The sequence below is a fragment of the Musa acuminata genome, chromosome BXJ1-9, assembly GCF_036884655.1.
Source record: "Musa acuminata AAA Group cultivar baxijiao chromosome BXJ1-9, Cavendish_Baxijiao_AAA, whole genome shotgun sequence".
Classification (NCBI taxonomy): Eukaryota; Viridiplantae; Streptophyta; class Magnoliopsida; order Zingiberales; family Musaceae; genus Musa; species Musa acuminata.
The window spans coordinates 5,514,052-5,537,368 of NC_088335.1; the positions used below are offsets into that span (position 1 = coordinate 5,514,052).

General features: G+C 37.5%; 3 protein-coding genes across 6 annotated transcripts; 1 reads left to right on the forward strand and 2 right to left on the reverse strand.

Annotated features, from left to right (window-relative positions):
- The first annotated feature begins 2,000 nt into the window (after window positions 1-2,000).
- Window positions 2,001-11,198, forward strand: LOC103997444 (protein ROLLING AND ERECT LEAF 2). 2 transcript variants are annotated; one of them, XM_009418659.3, is made up of 5 exons: window positions 2,001-3,592; window positions 5,025-5,227; window positions 7,399-7,622; window positions 9,913-10,218; window positions 10,331-10,545. In XM_009418659.3, exons 1-5 carry the CDS (start codon window positions 2,215-2,217, stop codon window positions 10,392-10,394), a joined length of 2,175 nt encoding a protein of 724 aa, XP_009416934.2. In that variant the 5' UTR covers window positions 2,001-2,214; the 3' UTR covers window positions 10,395-10,545. The 2 variants fall into 2 exon arrangements, with proteins under 2 accessions (XP_009416934.2, XP_009416933.2); XM_009418658.3 differs by having other exon boundaries at window positions 9,913-11,198.
- A 993-nt stretch (window positions 11,199-12,191) lies between these two features.
- On the reverse strand, window positions 12,192-17,514 carry LOC135585537 (GPN-loop GTPase QQT1-like). 3 transcript variants are annotated; one of them, XM_065082342.1, is made up of 11 exons: window positions 17,175-17,513; window positions 16,789-16,833; window positions 16,591-16,670; window positions 16,395-16,469; window positions 15,890-15,993; window positions 15,635-15,791; window positions 15,458-15,545; window positions 13,609-13,681; window positions 13,400-13,531; window positions 12,587-12,662; window positions 12,192-12,473 (listed from the first exon to the last, which is right to left on the reverse strand). In XM_065082342.1, the coding sequence occupies exons 1-10, from the start codon at window positions 17,264-17,266 to the stop codon at window positions 12,624-12,626; spliced, it is 885 nt and encodes a 294-aa protein (XP_064938414.1). In that variant the 5' UTR covers window positions 17,267-17,513; the 3' UTR covers window positions 12,192-12,473; window positions 12,587-12,623. The 3 variants fall into 3 exon arrangements, with proteins under 3 accessions (XP_064938414.1, XP_064938413.1, XP_064938415.1); XM_065082341.1 differs by having other exon boundaries at window positions 12,192-12,662; XM_065082343.1 differs by lacking the exon at window positions 16,395-16,469 and having other exon boundaries at window positions 12,192-12,662; window positions 17,175-17,514.
- A 1,092-nt stretch (window positions 17,515-18,606) lies between these two features.
- Window positions 18,607-22,430, reverse strand: LOC135592711 (dihydrolipoyllysine-residue acetyltransferase component 5 of pyruvate dehydrogenase complex, chloroplastic-like). Its single transcript, XM_065082344.1, has 6 exons — window positions 21,423-22,430; window positions 21,143-21,334; window positions 20,977-21,068; window positions 19,229-19,295; window positions 19,035-19,118; window positions 18,607-18,929 (listed from the first exon to the last, which is right to left on the reverse strand). The coding sequence occupies exons 1-6, from the start codon at window positions 22,299-22,301 to the stop codon at window positions 18,825-18,827; spliced, it is 1,419 nt and encodes a 472-aa protein (XP_064938416.1). The 5' UTR covers window positions 22,302-22,430; the 3' UTR covers window positions 18,607-18,824.
- Window positions 22,431-23,317: the final 887 nt, after the last annotated feature.

A 23,317-nucleotide genomic window follows, 5' to 3' on the forward strand; every position in this document is an offset into this window, starting at 1 on the left:
TATTGTAACTTGTTTTATAATATTTCTCCAACTAGCCATCATCTAAATGCAATTGTTGAGCATTGATAGTGCCTTTAAGCAAGTTGGACCATCATAAGTCTTTTATCTCCTCTATCTCTTCCTCATACTACATAAACATTTCATTTAAATTAGATGTAAGATAGACCTTTGTCATTATCATAACTTGATTATTTTAATCATTATCATGCCTCTTCATAAAGAGACATTACTAATCCATCTATAATTTTTAGAGACATATTTGGGCTCATGTAAAACTCTAAACCATCTACTTGTTCTTTTATTGTGAAGAGGTAAGCCACATGACCAAGCTTTTCTTGCTCATTAGGCATAATTATTCTCACATTCTACAGATATTTGCTTCCAATTGTTTAATCTACACCTCATGCTGTAATCCCATATCTCTTCATTCTGTGCATACACAAGCCATGAAGTTTATCTTGATACACAAGCTAGAAGGGAACCCAAAAAATAAGTGATGTCAAAAGAAAAGGTGGGTCAACTCAGCCAATATGATAGTCAAATTATTTAATTGAACATTGAAACTTCTTTTTCCTTACAAATTCATATGTTTGTGAGGAACAAAGCATTGAAACCATATAATTATGAAAAGGATATACGAATCTTGTTGGTCAAATTATGAATTTACAAGGAAGATGATTAATCAGTCCTCTCATGAATAAGAAAATAATCTAACTTGATAAAAATTTTAACAGTTCATTATAAAGTTGTAGTATCAAAACCGTCTTCATCTCGACTTAAAACTCGTACTTGCTCGATTTATTTCATGCTTCCTAATCTTAGGACATTTCATTCTCTTATATCTCCATACTCATAATAATAGGTGACATATTAATTCAATTATTTTGTGAAATGTATTTATATGTTCATGTCAACTTCCAATCAATGTTAAGAGTGGAGACATACATACCAAATTGTCAATTAGCCACCTAACATGAAATTTAATGACACAAATTGTTGTTTGATTGTATTGGTTTTAATTACATTATCTTCTTACACATCTAAAGATTCGTAGTCACTATCAAACATATAAAATTATGTGAGATCTACCTATATCACATCTTTCTCTATATATATTCTTTAATAGAGTTTAACTGGGCTATTAGAATATTATATTTAGTCGCATAGTTGATCATTGGAAGATCGATTTTGATCAAGTCTCTATATTTTTAGGGATTATGGAATCAAATCATAATGTTGATTGATTGTTTTGAATTCGATCCGATTTTGATAATTATGAATCCGACCTTTCATATATAAATCATAAGATTTTAATAGAAAAAATTTAGAGGTCCGAATATGTTGAATGACATGAGAAAATAAAATGTGACGGGTTAGGTGATGTAAGAGTGTGAATTACGCGTCTTCTGGTCGTGCTGACGTGCCAATGCACGCGGGTGGCACGTTTCCGGAGTTAATGAATAGACGCTGCTTACCACGTCAGAAAAAGAGTACGTCAGGCTTTCTCGTTGACCGGCCTTTTAAGTCTTGTCAGCTGACGTCATCCTTCCAACCGGGCAATTTACTTCGTTGACTTGACCCAACCGTGTTGTCCTTTAGTCGGCGATTTCAGCCTCGCCCGTTCCACCAACTACCTGCTCTCTGATTGGCTCTATTGGTGGTCCTGCGAGCGGGTCCCTCAAATTTCATCCAACGGAGAGGCAGGTATGTGAATCGAATAAAAGGAATGGAACCGACCTCGCCTGATACCTTGGATCCTTGTCAGCGTGACAAAGCCATCTCCTTCAGCAGCGGATCATCTGTCCATTTCGCGTGAGTATTCAAGTCACACCGTATTTCTATTGGGTATATTTAAATGGGGCCCATTTTTGTAGCCTCTTATATTTTGGCACGTCAATGGACAGCTTACAAAGCAGTTTCTCTAAGGACAGCCGAGCCTCCCCCTTCGTCGTGCCCTCAAGTCTTCTGTGAATATATTATAACGCCACTTCCTCGCCTTCGCGCCGTCGTCCCACCTATTGGTCTCTTTTCTGTGTAACGAACCCGACTCCTCCTCTTTCCAAAGGAAGCGATACGAAACGGCTTCGCGGCCGCGAAGAAGAACGTGAGCTGGGGTTAGGGTTTCGTGTTTGACTTAATTCCTTGATGTCGGAGAGCGAAGGGGGGCGGCGCCGTCTCCTGCGGAGGCGCGGCTGAGGGTGGTTGCGGCTGGAGATGGGATGCGGGAGCTCGAAGGTGGACCAGTCGAAGCCGGTGTCGCTGTGCCGGGAGCGAAGGGAGCGGATCGCGACCGCGGTGGACCGCCGGTACGCCCTCGCCGCTGCGCACGCTGCCTACTTTGACTCCCTCGCCGCCGTCGGGGACGCGCTCCAGCGATTCGTTCAGGAGGAACTCACGGTGGCGTCCTCCTCGCCGACGGGATCCCCCGTCCTCACCCTCCCCTCGTCGGACGGCAAGAGGAAAACAAAGAGGGGGCGAGGTAGCGCCTCCGCCGCTGCTTCCGTGTCATCCTCCGCTTCGCCGCTCTCTCATTCCCTCTCGCGAAACGGCTCCCACCTGCCGTTGTCAGATATCTCCGAGTCCGAGACTGACCCTGACGGCGGAGACGGTGGTGCAAGTGAAGCTGGTGGAGGCCGTGGAGCCGCTGTCGCTGGTGATGGTGGTAGAGATTCTTCGACTTCGCCACGCCGGCATATTTCTTCAAGCTCTAATTCTTCGTTCCTGAAGTCATCCATGGAGATCCCCCAAACAGTCTACCAGGACCCACTTGCCTCACCTTGGTCAAATTCTCCCTACAATGGCGACGCCTATGGATTCGGTTATCCTCCCTATGACGCCCCATTTGGATTTAAAACTCCAGCTAGAGATGAGACGTATGGTCCTCCCACGCCGACGCTGGCACCTGCTACGCCTCCTCCGCCGTCGCCGGCCAAAACCTCTGGTTGGGAGTTTCTTGACCCTTTCAATATGTATGAACACTTTTTGCATCATTACTCTCAGGGAAAGCTTCGCATGGGTTCCTTCACGAGTAGTCCTGATTTGAGGGAAGTGAGGAAGCAAGAAGGAATCCCTGATCTTGAATTCGAAATGGACGTGAAACCAATGAAGGAGGCGAAGAAGGAGAATGTACAGGCGAAGAAGGTGAATTTAGAGGTGAAGAAGGAGAATGTGCTGGATAATGGTTTGGAAGGAAAGGACTTTAGCGTTGAAAAGTTATCTGCTGTACCAGCAGAGGATGTCGGAAGAAAGGATGCGAAGGATGGTATTGTTGGACTTGCAAAGGAAGGGAGAAAGAATAGTTGGGCATCTAGCAAAGGAAGAAGTATCAGAGAGGATGAGAAATCCAATGGGAAGGACAGAGTGATGATATTTTATGATAAATCCTATGAAACGGAGGAAAGTGCACCACAAAGCGTTAAATCATTGTCCACTAGTGAGCAATCATTTTTCCTTCATGCTACAAGGGATGTGGTAGACGTTGTGAAAGAGATTAAGAAGCAGTTCACTTCAGCTGCTGATTGTGGTGAGGAGGTATCAAAGATGCTTGAGGGGGACAGGTTTCCTTACCCTTCAAGAAGTAAAAGGTTTGGAGGTTGGTCTTTCATTGATGATTTCTTTTTATTTATAGTTTCTGTTCTTTGTTCCATAGTTATCTGCTTTCTGTCGACAAAATATTTGCATTATAATTTGATTTTAACGATGCAAGGTCTAAGATTGTCTTTGATATCTTGACAGTTTATGTACCTGAGTGGTATAACAAATAGCTGCGCAGCAGTGGCATGACCGATCCTGGCACAGTTCAAGTTCCTTAGCAGTCATTCCTCTAACTTCTAATTGGCTGTCAATGGGAGTAAAAAATTTTACTTTTCCATGGACGAAATTAACTGTATCCAATCCCCTTCAGAAAATAAAAGGGAAAAAAACATACTAGAGGGAACTAGGTCACATATAATGTGGTCATTTAATTTAATTTAATGCTCCGATATTGTTTTTTTTACCATAGTGACACAGTCTAGAATTGTTGTCATTTTCATATATCTTCCAAGTTCTCTTATTCTACTAATTCACAAGTATATTTATTAGTCTTTTTCCTAAGATAAGTAAATCCTTTAGTTTACATAGAGATCACCACATTTGAAGCATGAATTGGTATTTGCTCTAACATAGAGCCAGGTGTAAGTCCAGGGGATCACTTGATGCTTGTTGACCTGGAGCATATCTTTCTCTCTTTTGCTTTTGTGGGAGAAAAATGGGGTTATGGACCCATCATTAATTAAAAGAATATGTAAAGAACATATAGTAGAGAACCACCACCAGATAAAGCTACATGCCAAGAGAAAACAAAAGAACTGCTATTGAACAAAACAAAAAACAATAGCAGCCCCTCCAGAAACAGTCTGTATAATGAGATCCTTATTTCATCATGCCTCCCTACCCCACAAAAGGCATCTGTTTAAGTTACTTCTCAAACCTTCTCTGTAGATCTAGGTTTAGTGTGAAATGTTCCTTGATTATGTTTCATTATGGTATATCTCATCAGGACCTTATCATGCACGGCCCTTGTTGGTCTAACTTTTTCTTCTGAGCCTTTGGTGAAAAATGCACTGCCATGATCTTCCAGATGGTAGTTGCTTGCAAAATAGCTCAAAGGAAATTTTATTTTTAATCAATGATTTTAGTATCCTCTCTACTTGATTGTATATGAATTTCATTTGATGGTCTTTCTTTCCAAGAGATTAAGTTTTTATCTATTCTGTTCTTTGACAATGAATGACCTTTTTAAAAATTGATTTTAAAAAGGTCATTATATTGCAAAGTTGTAGTATGCCTGTGTTGCAAACTTACGTTCTTAAAAATTGATTTTGTGTTCTTTGTTGCTTGTTGCCTATTTTCCATGTTGACTTTTGTAATTGGAAAAAGGAAGAAATTCTGCTATACCAAGACTTAAATTTTGTCCTATTATAAACAATAGGAACAGGTGTTGCTTTGAAAGGCTATATAATCTAGAACAAATCTTGCTGCAGATATTTCTTCCAGGATTCTGGATCCTATAACTCTGCCTGTTCCACTTCCTTTTAAGCGACAACAACAGACAAATATGAGTTCAGTGAGTAGAGAAGCAGGAAATTGCAATCCTGAAAATAATGATATTGTGGAGTCTGGGAACCTTTCATCAACTCTTGAGAAGTTATATCTATGGGAGCAGAAACTCTACAAGGAAGTGAAGGTACAAGCATCATTAGATCAATTCAGCAATGCCATTCAGTTTTTTGTAGGAATTTATATAATTGATATCATATGATTTGTCATCTATTGTAAGTCCTATATTTGGGTGGTTAAAACAAAATAATCCACAGCAACATGAGAAAGTTTGGGTGTCGTTAATTATATGGTATGATTTAATAACATTCATGCAAGATTAGATTGCTTTACTTAGTTATTTAATTGCATATACGAAGGGCCAATTAACTGCTGTTGGGAAACATTAATATGAAAATCTGTAGCATGGACTATACTCTATAGATTAACAGCTATTGAGGTATATCCTTGCTTACAAGCAAGAGATACGTTTATCTCTAGCATTTCTGTCAAGTTGGATAGAAAGTTAATGATGAGTTAGAATCACAGAAGTTCGATGCAAGATACAAGAATTGCCATTTTGGGTATGTGCTGATACTTTTCTAGCATAGTACAATTCTGTATCGTGTCAGTTAATGCACCAAAATTAACTTAGCCATAGGTTATAATCCTTAGCATGGATTAGCATGGCACAGTTCTGCATCATGCCAGTTAATACACCCAAATTCTACAATGATGGTACAATTCTGCATCATTCAAGTTAATACACCCAAAGTAACTCGGCCATAGGTTATAACCTTCAGCATGGATTAGCATGGCACATATTGTAACAATTCCACCCATGCCTACACTTTCTGAGTGAAATGGCAATTCTTGGCAAAACATAAGTGATCAAGCGAAAAGAGTATTACATTTTCAGTAGTTAAACGATATCCTTCTTTTAACGTATTTGGAGAGGTAACATATGGTCCAACTAAATATTTTTTTTTCTATTTTCTGAATTTATTATGGTGCTCAAATTGCATTACTTGATTCATTGCCTTCTCAAATACATTGATGCTGGTTCTGAAGGACGTAGGATAATTTATTTCTAAATGAAATTAATTTTTCTCTCTAAATTAGACCTTTGTCTCATTGTTGGAAAATATACCAGTTATACATAATACGCTCAAAGCATCCTTTCTAGCATCAGGTAAACAATGTGGTTTGTGGATGAAGCATTTCACATCTTTAGCTATCCTTTTGAATTTATAGAGTTCAGCTTAGTTTGCCATGTATATACACACACAAACATTTGAATATTCATGTAGAGACATGAATATAGAATTGACCTTTATTTAATTATGACCACTTGTATCATAGGACAGCATGTAGGACTTGAGATAGGAGTGGATAGTCAAGTCCTTAAATCTGAAGAAATCAAATTTAGAATGTTTGTGTTGCCAGAAAATTGATCATTCAAGCAGGCTGTAGAACAGGAGTTTTCATGGCTTGAAGGACATTGGATATCCCCTTCCTTTATGTCGGGAGTTATGGTGGGGCCTAAGTTTATTCATCTTTATTGTTGAATGTACTTATAGCCAGCGAACATGTTTTATTTTAGTTAGCTTACTGTCACAAAGAAAGTTCCTCTTTTCAAGTTTCCCAGAGCCATATTGTATTACTGAAATCTGCAACTAAAAGCACAGGAAGCAGGTTTGCACGCATCAATAATGGGTGAGACCGTGAGAGCATTTGTGCTGTGCTTTGGTATATGCACTATCAATGAACTTAGCAAAGAAAGTTTTGATCCATGGCATGGTGAAGGGTCTACTGGCATCATCTATTTTATTTTAATTGTCTTACTAGATCAATCCAAGAGTGCTTCATCCTGGAGAAGTCAGTAACTGAAAGGAGTAGAATAATTATGTGATCTTTGCTGAGTTTAAATTGAAGTTTAATGTACTTACCATGCTCTGGTTCTTTAGTTATGGTAAGCTATAGTACATGTGTTTGTGATACAAAGAGTGAATAAAATTATGTTAAAAGATCTACTTTTGGAACTACGATAGGATTGCTCCTTTGTACCTATGTGTCAAGGATTGAGTCTAGAAACATCTTCCACGCATAGATAAGGGTGCATACAACTAAACCTTCCCAGACCCATCGGTGGGTGCGTAAGCATCAAGCCTTTTACTTAAGGAAATCAATGATTGTTTGTCTTTGATATATTCTCTTTTATCACCAGTGTAATTATGAAAACTTTAAGAGTGTTGTCTGTATTCCTTTGTCATCCTCTTTTAGTTGAACTATGTATTAATTTCTAGGCATTTGTTCTAGGATGAAGAAAAGCTCCGGATTATCTATGACAAGAAGTACAAGCATTTAAAAGCTTTACATGCTAGAGGAGCAGAGCCATCTGAGATTAATATGACTCAAGTTTTAGTAAGGAAGCTGCACACAAAAATTAGTGTCATCATTAAGTCAGTTGATTCCATTTCAAACAGGATGCACAAGATAAGAGATGAAGAATTGCAGCCCCAACTTACTGAACTGATCCAAGGGTATGAAACCGCAAGAGTTCTATTATGAATCTTTTTCATCTTGTTTCTTATAACTAATGAACAATTTATTTTCACTGAGCTATATGATAAATCTTCCAGGAGGTAACCTTTTATTTTTCTTAGTAATTAATATGCTTGCCTACACGTTGATCATTCCACAACTTGTCGTATCAATCCTGCTCAAGGCTAATGATAGAAAATTATTCATATCAGCTCAATGTTTACACCAATTAAAGAATATTATCCAATTAATATTTTTTTAATTCATCACCTTAATATTGCAAGTACATTAATTATTCATCCATGCACGAGGAAAGAACTCATAAAGGTGTTGTCCCTCTCCATTTTTATGCATCTGGAATTACTTCAACTCGAAAAAAGTCTTCTAAAAACTCATCTGTTGGCAACTTCTTATGTCCCTATATAAACTAAAGAAAAATAGGTTATATTTATTTTAGTTCATAATGTAATCAACTATGACAAATCTGGCTGATGTCAGTTTGTAGTCTTATATTCTCATTTTGGGAAAAAGCACTAATATGCTCCATTCTGGAAAATGGAATGACTAGAAGCTTGAACTGTGGGCATGTGGCAACCTAGTATTTATTAGTGTCTATTTCGTTGGACCAGTTATAAATAGTGTGGGTTGACATTTAGATATCTTACATGTCTTACCAAGCTAATTTGTTTTGGTAGTTTCTGTAGATCTCTCTGATAATTGGAAACTATCCTAATAACATTCTATTGCCCAGAAAAGGTGAACCCTAATTCACTTTTCTCTGGGCATCAGCCCTCAAAATAAGGACAATTAGAAGATAATTGGGACTAATTTCATTTACTTAATTGAGTATGAAACATCTCCTGTTTCGGTCAAGAATCATCTTTCAAAATGTGGTTATCAATGTTCAGATAAGTGTAGTGTGTGCTTTGAGTTAATAAAAGTTCCGAAAGAAAGTCATGATAGTTAATTAAGCACTTCTTGGACTTGATGAGAATATAAGAAGAATCTTTGTGGTGCTTTCATACATTAAAAAAGCACATGCAACACTTGAAAAAATAGGTTGATTATCACTACTGTAATTTTTTCTGTTTTTTTACTTGGTTAATTTTTGTTCTTCGCCTTCACAGTATGTTCATTTCAAAGTGGTATGTTCTCTGTCTTAAATCAATATGCCACCAATCATGATGAAAACAAAGGAAAAAAACCTTTAGTCTTCTGAAAGTAAATTCATTGTGTTTGTTGTGTGTATAATATATATAGTATACTATCTTGCAGTTTTGACAAAAAAATTCTCTATAGAAATTAATTATGAATTTTTCACTATTGTGATATTAGGATAAAACACCTCTATATGAAATAAAAGAACAATCTAGAATTTCATAGCCCAGTAAAATACACACGCTGTGAAAACAATCAAGTTCCTCTCTGATTTAAAAGTTCCCTTCCTCCCCCAGTCCTTTCAGCCTGAGGATACTCAGGCTGCATGATGCTCAGTGATGGACATTCCAGGAAAAGAATATTTTCTTTTTGTTATTTCACAAACAATTAGTTGTTTGAGGCAAAGTTGTAGCAATTTAGACAAGGGTTGCAGGTTCAGCTGTAGAGTTCCAAGGCCTTTGAACCTTAATAACTGATTTTGGCATTTGGATTTCTCAAGCTAGATGGGATAACAGAACCTGACAATAATTTGGGAAGAGGAATGCCACATCCAAACGATATAGTATTGTGAGCATGGTTGTCCTTCCTTAAAGCCCACTATCTGGGACTTTTGGATGGCAGATTGTGAAGAACGAAGATTGGATTTTAGTACTAACCAACTAATCAAGGATTTGATTTGAGCTGGGGAAAAAAATTGGGTAAGTTCAAGTTATAGGTTGTGTTGGTTATACATACTGTACTCAAGGTACTTAATGTCACCCTTCAGCTCAGACATACTGCCCCCAGAGTTACATTCCTGACTAAATAATTGTAATTATGCTGAAGTTTTAAATTATTATGTTCTTTCCTATAAGGGAAGGTTTAATTTACAATATTGCAGTAATGTAGTGCCCGAGGGGATCTATATATTTTGAATCACTAATCACTCAGGTTCTGTCAGCAACTGTTCTAAGTTTTTATTTCAAATTTGACTGTTGTGCTCTATAGGAAAAAGAATATGAATGATTTCTGATATTGATTAGTTATAGGTGCCTTATAATTTCATTTTTATTTTTTTGTTAAGACAGCATTTTATGGTTCCACAGCCATTACCTAAACCTATGTTGACAATGTCATTATTCTTGAATTTAGATTTATCAGAATGTGGAAGACTGTTCTGATTTGCCATCAGAAGCAGTTGCAGGCTATAGTTAACACCACAAGCCGTAAACTGGTTGTGAAAACCAGAAGCCAAAAAGAATCCATTGCGAAGGCCACCAAGGAATTGGAACTGGAGCTGGTAAACTGGTACCAATGTTTCAACAACTGGATTGGCATTCAGAAATCCTACATTGAGGCCCTCAATGGATGGTTAATCAGCTGGCTGCCTCAAGAACAGGAGCAGACACCTGACGGAGTTGCTCCTTTCTCACCAGGTGGAATTGGTGCTCCTGCTGTGTACGTCCTCTCTAATGATTGGTTCCATGCTAACAAGAACATTTCAGGAAAAGAGGTCATCAAATCTATGCGTGCTTTCATTAAAATTCTCCATATTCTGTTAGAGTCTCAGGAGGAGGAACAACGCCAACGACTTGAGGCAGAGTATCTATCAGGAGCTTACGATCGAAGGTTAGGATCGTTGCAGGAGAAAGGAAGATACGGGCATCTAGACATTGTGTCAGTCACCAAGGATGGTCTGGAACACCATGATGATGGCATAGTGGAATTGGACTTGCTGAGAAAGAAATTGGATGAGAAAATATATAAGCACAAGGAAGCTTTAAGACGAATTAAGCATGTTGCTTCCAGTGCTTTGCAAACTGGTTTGACTCCATTATTCGGAGCACTCGAGGATTTTACTTCACAGATATTGAGAGCTTATGATGGTCTCAGAATTCCCAATGATGGTGGGGAAACATAGGCCAACAGCAAAACCAGTTTTGTCTACTTCAAAACACTTTCAACTGTGGAAAAAACCTAGTTATCATTTATGTCATCTCCACAGCTACCCAGTGAAGTCTTGGGGTGGGTAGGTTCTAACGAAGGTCAGGTTTCGAGGCCGTTCTGCACCCGCTCATCCTGTAAAGATTGATCAAGCATTTCCGGAAGAAAGATCTGGAAATATGATTCAAAGTATATGTATTAGTTCTTCTTTGTTCACTCTGTGAATACTGGCCATGGATTGATTTGGAGAGAGCATTAATGGTAGCAGAAGCAAAATGGCGAATCTTAGACAAATCCATGTTGTTCTACATCGAATTTAGGTGATTTCTTCTTGGATGCACAAGCGATTAGGGATTGCCATTTGTAGCTTTTTTATTACTTTGAATGCCTCTTTATGTTTAAAGATCTCATATGATCACTGTATAGCTGGCATTTCATTGTTTATAACAGTCTTGAGTGAACTTTATGTTTAAAGATCTCATATGATCACTGTATAGCTGGCATTTCATTGTTCATAAGAGTCTTGAGTGAACTAATTATATATTACCCTCTTATTACCTCCCCTCCCCTTCGGTTAGCTATTTTTAATATTATGATTCTTATATTTTAAAAAGTTATATTGGCATCTACGTCATTACAAATATTTATCCTAACATCGTCGATTTTATCAACGAAAATATAAAAACAAAAAATAAAAAAAATAATTTTAATATTACAATTGATAATGACGGACAACATCGATAGTTGCATATAACGATGTTGCTAGGAGTCGCGATTGATTATTGTGAATGAGGAGAGCGACGACGAAAGATAAAAATTATTTTATATATACTTTAATGCCTTACCAAGCATAACTTTCATCTCCCTACGTTTGCGTCAACGCCAACACAACTACTGAGCGATGAAAAGATCGTCAATGCAGATACCAAGCGATGTTGCTCTACATTTGCGTCAATGCCAACACAGATGTCGAGCAATCATTATCTCTCGTCGTTGCTCTCCTCATCCATAATAACCATTTGCAACCCCTAACAACATTGTCATCCGCCATCAATAACTGAAACGTTAAAATTATCTTTTTATTCTTTGTTTTTATGTTTTCATTTATAAAACTAATAACATTAGAATAAATATACCTAAATGTTTTACTTTCGTCTCTATATAAATACCATAAAAATTGAGATAGTAGAAATAACTAAGGCAGATAGATGTCATAAAAATCAAGATACTAAAAACAGGATAATATGTAATTAACCTATCTTTCAATAACTTCAATTTGAAGCTTCAATAGTGAATAGTTTGCTACCTTATTTTCCCTTTTGAAACCATTTTCCAACATCCCCAGCAAGAGTCCCATGGTGTCTAATATTTGGGAAGACTAGTTATGGGCATCCAAACCAGACAACATATTTTTGCTTGTGCCTCCAACAAAGAACTAATGGGTGTATTGCCTCAAACATGGTCTTCGATGAAGTGAGATTGATTCCTAGCAGCAATCAACTCTACAATACTGATATTTCTCACTTTGAACATCACAAAGTTATGGTGTTATGGACCCTGGAACACTCTGTTACATGCCATGCAACGTGCAGAACCCCCCATGATTCTGCAGTCATCTCTTGAATGAATGAGACTACACAGAAGCTTAACCACACAAAACATGAAGATTAGAAATAACCATCCGTAAACTTATCATCACCAAGATCTACAGGGTCGAAGCAGGCTCCAGATAAGTACAAGGTTGGTGGGGTTGAAAGCATCACATGGGCCTACATCAGATTAAAAAAAGGAAGAAGAGTGCAATCAAATAGTCTCCATCCACAAAAACTCAGGCAATTATACCATTCGGCTCCACTTCATCTTGAGCAGCATATCAGATTACCTGCACTCTTGATTGTGATACCTAACCATAAGCATTGCTAATCATCCTTCATATATTTCTCCTGGATGGCTGCTGTTGTAACCACCAGTTAAGGTGAAACAGGCAGAAGACTACAGAAATGAAACCATGTACAAGTGGAACATAGAAATATATAAACAGTTAAAATAGCTTCCACTTTATTTTAGGCAAAAATAAAGCCACTGACATGTTACACATCACAAGACAACACAGCTGAATTCAGAATGAAATTTGAAAACAAGAATTTTCCTTATGAATAGGTGAATGACCATTCAAGTAACTTCAATAATCAACAGCATTGACAAACCAAAATAAATAGAAGTGATTCTACTCCATAAGTTTAATTTTGGTTGACATAAACACAATATTAAAAACAACCTTTTAGATAACATCATGAGACCATCAGTAGTCAAAAATCTTCTCACCATGGTAGAAAACTAGTCATATTCCATATTCTTAAATCATCGAAAGACTATTTTATCACTCTGGAAGCAAAGATAAATAAAAGGTTGCATTGCAACGAGAATTTTGAACAGTATACAAAGAGAGATTTCATGCCTACCAACTAAGCTTAGTAATTATCTCCTGCAGTCTATTTATTCTCAAGGAAAGTTCCATATTTCACAGTACAGATGAAATAATTCATGGGTTATCCCAATAAGTTATAGTTGTTATTGTCATCTGGCATTTCTTAACAGTGGCAATAATAAGAATTGTTCATTCATATCATCATTCAAGAAGTTAGCAACAGCTAAGCAACAAAATAAAATCAAAGAAACATCTACCAAAAGGATATCTGTAGTAATCCCAGTCTAACGGTGCTGCTGCAATTTTGCTGAACTCCACAACACTACCCTGTATACCGGCAAATATGTATCCATTGCTTTTGTCTATCAGCTTCACAAGATTCCCAACACTCTCTTCATCCTGAAATTGATGTGCATAATGTCTAGTGCCAAGTTATTAATGAATCTAGTGAAAAGAAAACCAAAGAGGCAACTTGCCTGAATATCTAGTGTTGTGAAGTTAACCAAGCCAAAATCTTCAATCACATCACAAAGCCCCTTGGTGAGTTTCCTTCAATCAGGTCAACACAATAGCACATATCTTAGTACAATAGGACAAATCTTCATATGTAGGACTGACAAAAATTGAAAACAAATAACTGCTAGAAAAAAAATCTAGAAGTGATATAGAATCCCATACTGAGTCAAAAATATCATCTAAATTGGGAACTTGATCTATGTAATGTAGTGAAACAATGTGTATGGGTCAAGAATCAGCGCAAGATTCTAAAATATGATGGCAAAATATTGTCATAGTGACATGCTACTAAGTAATTACACCAATCCTGTCTTTTTACATACATAACTAGTGATTAACAAACTTCCATGGTTGACTAGGATGTATACATCACTTACAACACCAATGAGCTTCTATGACAATAATCCTCTACTGACACTGTGTACATCATAGAAGCATTCGTGTCGGCACCTATGGAACACCATGTTTGCTCAGGTTATGTTGCAAATACAAAGCCTTTTGCTAATGCACGAAGGGATCAGCATCAACATAAAAGAAATTGCTTTGACTGTCAGTGGTTAACTACAAAGTCATACCACAGGTTACTCATGATGCAGTTCCTGAGAGCATTATGCCGCAGGTTCTATAAAGGTGCACCCTAACCACAGCAACAAGGTGCCACTTGCTTGAGGCAAGGAAATCAGGGAAGAACCACTGATTTCCTTATGTAAATTTTAATAGGCCAACTTGATTGCAACTACTTCCAAGTTGGTGAACCAATGAAGCAAAGACCTGTTTTGTCATTATGATAATAAATGAACTCTTGGTGACAAATATAAGACTACTTCCAAAGCTTATCATAAAGACACAGGTGAAGATTTTTTTCTTGAAAACCTCAAGCAAGTTAAAGAGAAAAGAATCAAAGAGGTGGAGCAGATATGTCCACAAATGCCATGTTAAAGTGGCTCAGAAGCCGAAGGACATGAGGTTGACTTCCTACAGCAAGAATCAATTGGCGACTGTATTGGTGGATGGGGGTTCAACCAGTTAACTGCTGCTATTAATGTTCCAGCCACTTCCAAAATGTCAAATATAAAGCCTGAACCCTACAGTTTGCTAAAGCCATTGTTCATACAGGAGAGGGCATAGGAAGATATTGCTATGGCGTCTACTGTGACCTTCCCAAATTGGCAACTCGGTGATCATGGTGGTGGAGAATTGCTTATCACAGCATACACATTTCATCCTGTCTTCTCATCCTCACATAGTGACCATGTATTTATAACAACCTGCTTCCAAGAAGGAATAGAGCATAATACAAACACCATAGGAATTGGGCAACTGTAGGGGCCACTAGTAATCAGCTACAAAGATATATTGCTTCAACAAACATAGAGCAAAAATAAGGAATGTGGCAGCAGCAGCTTGACAAGCAAAAGGAATTCTGACATTGATTCACATATCTTAGTTTATTAAGCATAGTAGTCTACATATGTGAACTTGTAGACCTCTTTTTTTCATCTATCATACATTTTCCCCGCAGTTAAAAAAATTCTCCTTTGAATAAATACTTGGAGAACATGCTCCTCCTTGAACTGAAGAAAACCCTCATTAGAAAGGTCAAATCTAACAGTGAGGTGCCATGTAACATGAGAATACATAGAAAAACAAATATTAAAGACAAAGCAGTATAACTATAAACCATGTTCAAAATAACATAAGAATTACAAGGCCTGAGATGTGCAAAACGAAGATTTATTTATATCTTTAAAGATTTAGACAACAAGAATCAGGTTTCCTAACATTTATAAAATAACTAGTTATAGCAACCTGTACTTCATTGAACGAGGATCCTGATCAAGATCGTGTTGTAAATAAGATAGATCCTGAACATCCATGTAGAACTCGAGGTTATAAGCTGCAAAAAATGTACATGATTATGATTTCAGCTTCACACAGTTTTATTCAGTATATGTCAACAGCATGTACACGAGATTTAAACCATACCTAGTTTGCCATAGTTCCCAATGAGATCAATCTTTGACAGCACATTTATGTGAGGAAGTTCCAGATGTAACATTGTTGTTAATGAGAGCAGCAATGCACTAACATACTTTCCAGGGTCACAGCATAGATGAGCATCAACTAGATGAACTGCAGTCAACTGCATGAAATAATAACTCATCGTGAAATAATAACTAACAACCGCAAGGAAGACTTTAAAGCAAAATAGTTATGACCATGCATGAAAGAAAACCATACCCGAAGGTCCAACTTCTTCACAAGTCTGGTGATCATGTTTTTTGCATTTGAATGAAGAAAGAAAAGCTCAACTTGGCCAGGAAAGTCAAATAGAAGATAGTGGTCTACAGTTTTAAAGTATAGATGTCAGACAGTTGAGCCAAAATGAAAAAAGGAAAAACTTCAATGCTTGACGAAGCAGATGTTGCAGAAGCAATTTTTAAATGTTTAATGGACAGAGAATGAGAGAATCAGGCTACAGAATGGAAAAAAAAAGAAAAGGTTTCAAGCAGGACAAAAATTCATAAGAGAGAGAGAGAGAGAGAGAGAGAGAGACCACAGTGACCAACTGGCCAAGGAAACATATAGTTTATTTAAAGTCAATGACACAATCACCTCTTATTAATAAGATCATATGCAAGATACTTTGTTGTACAGTTTGCTTCATGAATTTAAAGAAAAAGAAAATATCTAAATCGGAGTGTCAACAACAAATATCTCAGCAAAAAAGACTTTTTGTACGAACCTTCAAGAAAGGGTTTCAGTTTAGATTCTAGCCAATCAGTATTCTTTTCCAAGTAATCCATGCAGTAGACAAGACCTATAGACACACATAAAATGCTAATTTTGAGAATCCAAGAAATAAGATACCCTATAGTTAAGAACTTCACCATTGGAGCACAAATATCAATGACAAAGAACTATTTCAGTGCAGATCTTACCTCCATTTGGACCAAGAGAATGTTCAGCCATAACATCACTAAGTTTTATGAGATCCTCAATATTCACGGCACATTCATATCTGTTGTAGTTGGTCAAGAAACCTACAACTGATGGTCCATTTTAACGTTTTGATATTTCTATTGTCACACCAACGTGAAGATTAAGTGAACATCAATAACGCCAAGCTCAAAGGATACGGCAACGCATCGTTTGCAGGATCCAAATTGACGACAGCTACTTTTCTGCAAGGCAAAAAGCAATTTTGCAGTCATGTGAACATTTCTTGATCCGTGCTGCGGAGTTACTCATACAAAGCAAACTATCAAGAACTCGTCCGATGGGCAATTAGCAGCTCACAAATAAACCCTTAAGATAAAATCGAGGTTTTCTAGCGAAACCCAACTGGTCCGAAGCAAACAGTGACAACCTTTATTACAAAATGACAAGGAAAAGATTGTTTCTTAGGGTAAACCGACGACCATCGACTTAACAACCGTACGGTTCTAATTTCTTCAACAAAACATAGTGTAACGTGAACATCGAGGTTTTACCCTAACGATCACCGGCGGATATACATGCTCACCTGCCGATGAGTTTGAGGAATTGAAACATGCCATTGCAGTAGGTGGTCTTCCCCGATCCCGGGGGCCCGATCACCACCTGCCCAAAGACCATCGCTTTCTCCTCCTCTTTTCCCTCTCTCTCTCTCCCGCGGTGCTAAGGAAAATCCAATTCGACCCAATGAAGGGACGATTTCTTGTCAACAACTGCTTGATTTATCGAATCGAAGAATGATGTCTTCGGGGAGAATAACAAATGGATCGGAAGGGGGCTTGCAGGTTTAGGGTCAGCACCGTCGTCCGCCCGCAGGCAGCGCGAAGAATACTCTCGAAGGATAGATTAATTGGGCCAGCAAAAGGTTCGGCCCGCACGCGGCGCGAAGAAGAGCCTGTTTTTTCGTTTTACATATTTATCCTTCTAAATTTTGAAAATAGCGTAATTAACCTTCCAATTTTTGATTTAGCATATAATACATCCCTTCAAATATTTAAAGCTTTCTTTTATGACACTTTCATTATCAATCAACCATGTAATAAATTTGGATTCATCATTTCTAATCATATTGACATTAAGTTAAAAAAATATAATATTTAAATAATTTATTTTCTTTTATTATTTTTAATTATTTTTAATTATTTTTATTTTTTTATCCATAAACTGTTGTGTATATTTATGTGTGTATATATATGAAATATCTTTTGAGGATTTATTGAATTGATCTGTAGAAATAAATATGTTTAGGTTTATTAAAACTGTTTCATTTCAATCATTAATTTACAAATTATTTTTTATAATTAATTATCTTTAATATTTGAATATTTATATTTTTTAACAATTATATTGGGATCTTCGTACTTATAAAATTGAAATAATTAAACCTGTTGCTTTAATAATCTTTCTCTTTCTCTTGATTTAATCCTATAAAATTATATTTTTAATTTGAGGATCTCAATATTTTACTTTCGTAAATATAAAAAATCTTTCTCTTGATTTTTAATCCTATAAAATTATATTTTTAATTCTATGATCTCAATATTTTTACTTTCATAAATATAAAAATTTTAATATAAATTTTAAAAATATAAAAATTAAAATACTAAAGATAATTAATTATATTTTTATAAATATAAAGATTCCAATATAAATTTTAAAAATTTAAAGATTAAAAATAATTACTTATAAAAATATATTAAAAATATACTAAATAACTAATTACATAAATATACTTTTACATTACACATCCGATTAGTTCCCTTACTGTGTCTGAAAAAGATCATTATTTGCCGGCTACATTTCAGCTGTTTTGGAACGGCAGTACCAGCACCCGATACTGAAACAAATGGATTACTCTGCAACAAAGATGAATTGTTAACTCTGCTAGACATCTTTGGAGAACAGCGTATAAACACTTACTAAAAAGATAGAGCAGTAAATAAATTGTCATTATGTAGCTATTGGCACAACAAAACTTTTATTGAAATATCAGTTCAACCGATACTTAGATCTCCAGAATAGGATGGTTCGATAAACCAATTTAAAATTCAATTTATCTTGAATCTGCAAGTATTTCTGTAGAAACAGTACCAAGAGAAAAATGATGCCCAAGAGAACATTTTTTTTTTCGGGTCAAGAAGTTCCCGGTAGCTATGGATCACCAACTTTTTAGCAGCGGTTACAGGGTGAGATCTGATGGCTCCTCAATGATTTTTGCTAGTGTTTGCAGGAAGGCAGCAAGGTCAGCTCCATAAATGACTCTGTGATCTGCGGTTACATTGACCTGCAAGGATTGTATTTTTTATGTTTATGAATTAAGCCACACCGAGGAACTTCAACATAATTAAGAGGATCTCTAACATGGTTTGTATCACAAAACAAAATTTACCTGCATCTGACTCTTTAGACCAATTCTGCCATCCTTGACGGCAACAACAGTTGGTTGAGATGCACCAACAGCCATGATTGCCCCCTGCAATGAGGTCCGGTGAAATTTTAATAATGAAAAGTACGTAATCCTTTTCATTCTGTAAGTGCAGTCATCAGAAGTATTAGAATTATTCATTTAGGAACAGAACTTACAGTTCCGGGTGGTAGAATTGCATCAAAGCGGTCAACACCAAACATTCCAAGGTTTGAAAGAGTGAAAGTACCTGCAGACAACAAAATAAGTTGACACAATGATACACAAAAACAATTTTGTTTCTATATGTTGCCAATTGCAAATATAAATACTCATCTAGACACATCTAATTCTATCTTTATATATTGGATTTCCTTCTTTTTTTTTTGCAATTTTCCCATAATTCATTCTTTTGATGGAATAGGATTGAAACCCAGCTACTCGTCTTGAAAAATTGATAGCTTTGTCAAAAGCCAAACTAAAAGGATATAAAAAATTATATAATTAACATACTCGTTTCTAGATTTGATTCATCCAAATATTGAATTGCAGTAGTAAATATCCAGTGACCTTACAGCTCACTGTCTTAAATTTGTGAATGAAGTTTGTAATTTTTCTTGTTTCTTATATCTTAAGTTGGATGTTGGCGTCCTGATTGGCTTAAAACTTTCATCCATTGCAGCAAACTTATCACTCTTGGTGATTTCTAGATCCTTAATTGAAAAGAAAAAAGAGCTTAGCATTTTCTAATAGCTTTATTTCTTAAAATAAAGAGAACGCATCATTCTTGTCCATTTTGGGATTATAAATCAGAAATTGCTTGCCATTGTGCAAGCAAATGAAAAGCAAGTCTAATCTCAATATTTCACTAGTGCAAGCAAAACAATCAAGTCACAAGGTATCCACTCTCTAATGTTTATGTTAAAAATTAATGATGTTATGCAGGCTAGAAGTGCATCTGCGCTTCACTCTCTACATGATCTGGAATGAATACAAGCTTCCTGTTTTCTCTTATCTTTTCTAATTTCGAGATCCAATGAGTAGAAAAAAAATCATTAACCTATTAAGAAACTTCTCTTGTCATCCCTCTTTTCCTGATGATCAACATCTTGGAACCAAACAAAGGAAATGGCTCCTATTTCTTCCAATACATGCTTAAAGCTGTCGACTTTGCAGGTGTCTTCATTCATTATAAATCACAACTGCCATGTTTTAGTTAATTTGGTCCAAGAGCCTTATTTTCCTAATATGCTTATGAGAATCAATTACATAACTGAGATTCAGAATGTACTTAACCATCACTCGAAGTTGATGGATCACATACATAGTTTCTACTCTTGAATCTGTTACATCCATCACTTTTCACAAACCCCAAATTCTGATTTATATTATTTTGCACTGGTGAACACAATGACAATAATTGCATGTTTGAGCAGAATCGTTCTTCCAAATATGCGCATGCAGCTTGTAACTTTCAACTCAAAGGATTGTGCAACATGTGTTTCTAACAAAAATTACCATTACCCACCTAATAAGACCTCGAATGTTTGAAGTGTCTATGAGTCAAAATACCAGATAAGAAGATGAATACTATTATTATTGCAACCAACAAGTTGTTCATTGACAGAACAATGTCTTTGACTAGATGTATGAACTGCCAGTTGATATAGAGATCGTTTACATCAGATCCTGTTTACATTAGATAAGACCTTATGTATGGTTTTGACTTGCAGATTAAGCTTCAAAGATGTAAAAAACACATACATAATAGTATTATAAGTACTATAAGTTGGCATATAAAAAGACAAGCATAAGCAAAGCTTCTTAAACAACTAATCCTATCTTTTGCAACAGCAGAGATAACCAAATTCAAACTAAAAAATGACACTACTGGGCTACCTATTTATTCATATGAGCAGAAGACGAGGTACCTGTGCTGTATTCATGAGGTTGCAGCTGCTTGGCCCTCGCCTTATCAACCAACTCCTTCCATTTCCTTGACAATGAGTAGATATCAACCTACAAAATGAGCCATTCCAACTTTAAATCGGATATACTAAAGACCAGTCAAGCTCTCAAGAGAACATCAATACCTTATCGGCATCTTGAAGGACCGGTGTGATCAAACCTCCATCTATGGCCACAGCAACAGCAATATTGATGCTGCTGTTGTATGTAAAACTCTTGCCATCTCTGCAGCTAGAATTTACAACTGGGTGCTTTGTCAACGCAATAGCAGTTGCCTTTGCTAGCAAGGCAGTCATGGTGACACCTTTTGACTTGATCTACACAGAGTAGAACCCGAACAGCATTGAATAAATAATATCAGCTTGAACAAAGAACACTACGGAAATTTGAATGAAAAATACTCACTTTCTTGTAGAGATCATCGAGTGCATTCGTGGTGATCGTATAACCTACTCGGAATGTTGGAACCGAGAGGCTTTCCACCATGTTCTTACTAACGGCACCCTGCATTGTGGTGAATGGAACCACAGTGCCCAGTTCAATAGCCAGAGGAGTAGGAGTCTTCGCTGACACAGATCCCACCACAGCTTTCGATGGAACACTCGGCACAGAAGCAACAGCAGCTGCTGCCGCAGCTTCCACATCCTTAGCTACAATTCGCCCCATTGGCCCTGTGCCGGCCACACCCGCCAGGTCCACCTTCAGATCCTTGGCAAGCTTCTTCGCGTAGGGTGTGGCGACGATTCGCCCACCGTCGGACGCCGGGTGGGTCGAAGAAGAAGCGGCTACCGGAGAGGGTTCTGGAGGCGAAGGGGCCAAGGTTTGCTGGGAAGTGGTGGAGGCGGGCGCTTCGGCGGGAGGAGGAGAGGCGGCGACGGCAGAGGAGGACGAGGAGGCTTGGGATTTAGCAAGGGGGATCTCGTCCTCGGACTCGGCGAGGAGGGCGATGGCAGAGCCAACGGGGGCGACGCCGCCCTCCTCGACCATGATGGCGGCGAGGTATCCGTCGTAGAATGTCTCGACGTCCATGTCGGCCTTGTCGGACTCGACGACGACGACACTCTCGCCCTTGGCGAGGCGGTCGCCCTCCGACTTCACCCAGGACACGATCTTTCCCTCCGTCATGGTGGAGCTCAGCGCGGGCATGAAGATCTCGCGGATCTTGGCCGAGATCCGCGTCGAGGGAGCGGCAGGGCGGCGGCAGGGTCGCCGGCGGAGGGAAGGGTGGGAGGAGGAAGACGGGAGGAGGGAGGAGTTAAGTCGAAGATGGAGGAGAGCCGCCATGGATGATAGACCAATACCAACTTCACTAAGTCGGGGAAAGCGAAGAGCTGGGGAACCAGAAACCAGACGGGGAATTAATGGAGGAGGAGGAGGAGTTGAGGTAGATACGGTGGGGAGGGAGGGCGGGCGGAGGCTCCGAGGAGGGCTTTGGCTTTCACCAGCGGCGTCAAGTGCGGCACGAATGTGTCATCGAGATTCGCGTTATTCAAATGATGTACGGCCATGATCTTGCACGACGTACACAAACAGGGTTCAACCACATCCGATCGTGGCTCGCCTGATTCTCTGACCATCGGAGCCGGATTTGGATTCGGGTTCGGGTTCGATGCTTGTCATGGCTATACCATTTGTACAAATAAATATCTCCTTACATGATTTCTTTTACATACACATCGTCGTACAGTATTATAGGAAAGATGTTATTAACATTGTGATCAGCCAAATATGACATAGACTTATATGCATACGATTATTCGAAATATTTTCGACGTGAAAATATTAAACTTTCAAGGTGTCTATGTGACCAAAGTCAAAAGAAATTTTTAACTTAGAGTGTTAAAAAATAATCTTCTTTATATTTATTTAAAAATTAATTTTTATACTTAATTATAAAAGAAAATTATTGTAAAAAAGATGACTCTAACTACATCTAATAATTTTTCTTAAATTTTTTATTTATACGAGCGACAAAGCGGGAATAGTTTATAATCGTCTGTCTTTAACCCTTATCTACGTGGATAAAGGTGACATTAGTCTTTTTCTTTCTGAAAGGTGACATTAGTCTTTTTCTTTCTGATTCGAATACTAAACGGAGGTTACTTATCGAATAACAATTGATTAATTATATTCTCTCTCTATAGCGAGAATTCCTCCTTCATCATATGCTATTTGGTGTCACCAGAAAGGTTGGTGGATCAGTGAGCAACAGTGCTGTGCCGTAATCTGGCTTTGCATTTCTGGTTCTTGCATGTTTCATTGATCAGTATCTGTACAGTAATGATGTAGCAAACTCTCCT

What these genes read in the sequence shown, in the direction of transcription:
- LOC103997444 (XM_009418658.3), top strand. Translation starts at nt 2,215, where the DNA reads ATGGGATGCGGGAGCTCGAAGGTGGACCAGTCGAAGCCGGTGTCGCTG. An exon ending in AAGAAGTAAAAGGTTTGGAG is followed by an intron (nt 3,593 to 5,024) that starts GTTGGTCTTTCA and finishes ATCTTGCTGCAG; the next exon opens with ATATTTCTTCCAGGATTCTG. An exon ending in AACTCTACAAGGAAGTGAAG is followed by an intron (nt 5,228 to 7,398) that starts GTACAAGCATCA and finishes CATTTGTTCTAG; the next exon opens with GATGAAGAAAAGCTCCGGAT.
- LOC135585537 (XM_065082342.1), bottom strand. Translation starts at nt 17,266, where the DNA reads ATGGTCTTTGGGCAGGTGGTGATCGGGCCCCCGGGATCGGGGAAGACC. An exon ending in CCTGCAAACGATGCGTTGCC is followed by an intron (nt 16,671 to 16,788) that starts GTATCCTTTGAG and finishes CAACTACAACAG; the next exon opens with ATATGAATGTGCCGTGAATA. An exon ending in TGAAGAAGTTGGACCTTCGG is followed by an intron (nt 15,792 to 15,889) that starts GTATGGTTTTCT and finishes TATTTCATGCAG; the next exon opens with TTGACTGCAGTTCATCTAGT.
- LOC135592711 (XM_065082344.1), bottom strand. Translation starts at nt 22,301, where the DNA reads ATGGCGGCTCTCCTCCATCTTCGACTTAACTCCTCCCTCCTCCCGTCT. An exon ending in TCCTTCAAGATGCCGATAAG is followed by an intron (nt 21,069 to 21,142) that starts GTATTGATGTTC and finishes CTCATTTTGTAG; the next exon opens with GTTGATATCTACTCATTGTC. An exon ending in CAATTCTACCACCCGGAACT is followed by an intron (nt 19,119 to 19,228) that starts GTAAGTTCTGTT and finishes ACCTCATTGCAG; the next exon opens with GGGGCAATCATGGCTGTTGG.